The sequence below is a fragment of the Pinus tabuliformis genome, chromosome 5_2, assembly GCF_031772625.1.
Source record: "Pinus tabuliformis cultivar Carrire ecotype Pingquan chromosome 5_2, CPIR1, whole genome shotgun sequence".
NCBI lineage: Eukaryota > Viridiplantae > Streptophyta > Pinopsida > Pinales > Pinaceae > Pinus > Pinus tabuliformis.
Window position 1 is genome coordinate 558,181,002 of NC_142306.1, and position 4,067 is coordinate 558,185,068.

Here is a 4,067-nt window from a genome sequence, read left to right on the forward strand (position 1 = left end):
CTATTTATTGTGTTGTCCCTAACTAACAATTGGAATGTTCCACTTTCTACCATACAAAAATTCAAATGGATTAATCTTGAGAGAAGTATGATATCCATTTTCATATGAAAATTCTACTAAATACAAGTAGCCCCCCTACTTGGATGGCTTATCCAACACATACATTTTAAACATATCTTCAATCACTTAATTAACCCTATTTTCCCATCTACATGTCGATGGTATGTTGTCCTTAAATTTAGACTTGTTTTCAAATCCTTTGAAAAAATAATTTCAAATTTTTGAAGTAAATTTTGCATCTTTGTTTGGAACGATTGCCTTAGGTATCCCATGCATTCTAGAAATATCTTGCATTTAAATTTCTATGATATTAGTTGACTTACGAGTGGACATAATTGGAATAAAGTCAACAACATTTGTTATCTTAACACCATTACCATGATTGATTCATGTTTTTTTGTTGTCCTAAGAACTTACTAATAAAATCAATGGTGATTACTTCCCATTTCCTTCCAGTGTTGGAAAATGGCTATAGAAATCTTGGTAGGTGTTTATGCTAAACCTTTACTCTTTGGCATTCATACATCTAACTATATAGTCAACAATGCTTTTCTTGATTTCCAACCAAATATATTGACCTCTTACCATTGCAATTATATTTTGGTATCCTATGTGTTGAGCATATATAACATTATGTATAGAACATTATGCATCTCATTCATTACAAGTTTCCTTAATTCACAAAAGCTAGGAATATAAACTCTATTTTTTTTTCTCCATAGAAAAAATCAAACCATCTATTAAAAATAATAGTTAGTTACAAAGCATATGTGAGGCATTGCTAAAGGACTCATTCTTTGCCATGAGACAGGGAAAAGAAAGGAGTCTCGGCTGATTTAGAAAGAAACCAGCATATACACGCTCACCCGGGAGGCAATGAGCCAGCGCAAAAATCCCATATGATGAACAGATAAGCAGTCAAAATGGGATAGTCGCGCGCCGATATAGAAACCATTCGAAGTGAGGCAGGAAGCCTGTCTAATGAAAATGAGCACGCCTCCCTGGAGCCAGAAGGAAGGCAGACAGGCAAAGTAGAAAAATGCAGAGAAGAGAGTCCGCATAGAAGAGGAGCAAACAACGTCCAAGAGAGAAACCTGCGTAGACACGATCAGGATTCTGGAGAAAAAGGAGAGTGAAATAGAGGTCAGGCCGAAGCGAGCCTCCTTTTACAAGGAAAGCAGCCCGAGAGACCTGATGAAGAGCTGCGAAACTGAAAAGAAAAAACAAATGAAGCAAGACAGATATTACAGAGCACAGGAAATAGATTCTGAGAAAAGAGAAACTAAGCGAAAATGGGCTGTTCGAGAGGTCGAACCACCCCATTTTCTTCTTCCAAAACAGTCCACGACCCCATGATTTGATCAACACCATCTTTGGAGAGACGATCAGCTTCAGAATTTCTTTCCCTGTAGATGTGACTAAGGGAGATCTCCGAGAAAAAGTTTTTTAGTCGAGAGACTTCTCTAAGCAAGGGAGACAGGGTGAAATTGCTGCACACTTGCGTCCCGTTGAACCATCGCACAGTATTCATAGAGTCCCCGAAGATCTGGACCTCTTGCACGTTCCTCAGGACAAGCCAACAAAGAAGAAGGTGGAGGGCTTTCAATTCAGCGAAATTATTGGATCCTTGGCCAAGGCCGACCGAGGCCTTAACAGTCTTTTCCTTTGAAAGATGGATTATTAAGCCAGCCCCACAGCGACCATTTATGTCTGAGGCTTCGTCAAAGTAAGCCCACGGGATAGAAGATCTAATAGTTTCTTGCCGAACCAACCTGGGAGGAGGAGTAGTATGCGGAACAGGGATACTTTCGAATATTGCAGCTCCTTCAGCAGCCAATCTTTCGATCGGGAAGACGGAGTCCTTGAAGATGACCTGGTTCCTAGCCAGCCACGTCCCCCAAGTGATGATGAGTGGGATGGATCTCTCTCTGTCATTTGCAGCTTCTTTCCACCACTTCTGCCAAGCTTCCAAAATCCCTTGCCCTTCCCACCTATAAGGGATTTTGAGTAACCTTAACGTTTCAGCCCAAAGACTAGAATTGAAGGGGCAAAAGAGGAACAGGTTTTGAACTGATTCGATGTTGTCTTTGTAGAGAGGACACCAGCCTGGGCCAATCCTACCCCGTCTTTGAAGAAAATCCCAAGTAGGGACTTTCTGGTGCAGGACACACCAGAAAAAAAAGTCTAGTTTTCGGTGGACCTTTTAACTTCCATAAAGGTTTGGCCCACCAAGTCGGATTATCCCACCCTTTCTGGGTCATCATCCATTTGTACCCCATCTTTGGAGAGTAGATGCCATTCTGAGCAAAGACCCACCGGAGCTCATCTGGGGCGTCGGAGAGCCTGACTGAAGAATTTAGGAGGTCTTGCCTGTACGAATCCCATTCCTCCAGCCATTCTTCAGCCAGTTGAAGATCTATTCCTAACATCCACCCTTGGCTCCATATGGAAGAAGTCTGGTGATCGGCCACTTGGTTTAATGTGAAAAGACCCTTTTCTTTTAACACCGCAACCAACCCCTGAGATAGAGAAAAACGCTCTGAGCAGCCTATCCAGGGGTCTCTTCCCAACCTTATTTGGGTGCCATCCCCCACGCTCCAAGCCAATCCCTTTTCAATAATATTGACAGAGGAAACCACGACTTTCCAGACCACCGAGGAGTGTTTGCAGGACTTTAAGGGCAATCTAATCCAATCAATCGTTGATAGAGGGTCAATGTATTTTCTCTTTGTAACAGTAGTCCACAAATTGTCAAAAGAAATGAGCCTCCAAGCGAGTTTGGCTGCTAATGATTGGGAGAAGCATTGAAGATTTTTGATCCCCCAGCCTCCCCACTCTTTGGGATGAGCCACTTTATCCCAGGCGATCCACGGGGTGACCTTTTCTGACTTGGACCCTGCCCACAGAAACCTGCTGCAAAGTTTATCAATTTGGGAAAGGACTCCTTTAGGAACCCAAGTCAGGCTAGCCCAATAGACTGGAACAACCATAAGCACAGATTTTATCAACACAAGCCTACCCGCCCTGGAAAGCCATCTGAAGCTCCAATGTTTCAGCTTGGATTCGATTTTAGCGAGAATCCAGGTCCAATCTTTGTTCCTGTAGTTGTCCGGTTTGAGGAGAAAGCCCAAATATTTGAAGGTATCCTCCAGCACTTTGACATCGAAGTTTATGACCATCTTCACGCTGTGCACCATTTCTCTAGACAAACCTGTACACGTGAGAGAGGATTTTTGCTCATTTATACATAGGCCAGTCGCCTTCAGGAAAAGGTCCATGATCCTTTTGAGCGTCTTACAATCCTCCAAGCTACCATTACTGAACAGAATTATGTCGTCCACGAATAGGAGGTGAGTAACCCAGAGATTTTCAGCTACTTCAATGCCTTTGAGAGTCCCTTGTCTTTTAGCATCGTGGATCATAAGGATGATGCCCTCTGCAGCCAACAAAAACAAAAGGGGAGAGAGCGGACAACCTTGACGCAGACCGCGTTCAGGACTGAAAAAACTGGAAGCCACTCCATTAATCAGAACAGCTATGGAAGAGGAAGAAATACAGCTCATAATCCATTTTACAAAGTCATACCTGAAACCCAGATGAGTTAGCAATAGCCTGAGATACAGCCAGCTGATTCTGTCAAAAGCCTTTGACAAATCGATTTTCACTACTACTTTTTTTTTTCCCGATTTTTAGACTATGAAGAGTTTCTTGAGCAACTCCAACCGCTTCATGAATTTGTCTGCCATCGAGGAAGCCAAATTGCTCAGGGGAAATGTTTCTGGAGAGAAAAGGTTTTAATCTGGAGGCAATGACTTTTGCTATGATTTTGTAAACACAGGTGCATAGGGATATGGGTCTGAAATCTGCAAAGGAGCCCGGGAGGTCAGATTTGGGGATAAGAGCAAGAAATGTGGAGTTGAAGGGATGGAAAATTGATCCCGTGCTCCTGGACTCTTCTACAACTGCCACAAGTTCGTCGCCGATGAACTCAAAGAAGTGTTGGAAGA

At 42.8% G+C, this 4,067-nt stretch overlaps 1 protein-coding gene across 1 annotated transcript; it reads right to left on the minus strand.

The window, feature by feature from the left end:
• Positions 1 to 1,342: 1,342 nt before the first annotated feature.
• Positions 1,343 to 3,623, minus strand: LOC149160189 (uncharacterized). The gene is made up of 2 exons (XM_089434533.1): positions 2,335 to 3,623; positions 1,343 to 2,051 (listed from the first exon to the last, which is right to left on the minus strand). Exons 1-2 carry the CDS (start codon positions 3,621 to 3,623, stop codon positions 1,343 to 1,345), a joined length of 1,998 nt encoding a protein of 665 aa, XP_089290659.1.
• Positions 3,624 to 4,067: the final 444 nt, after the last annotated feature.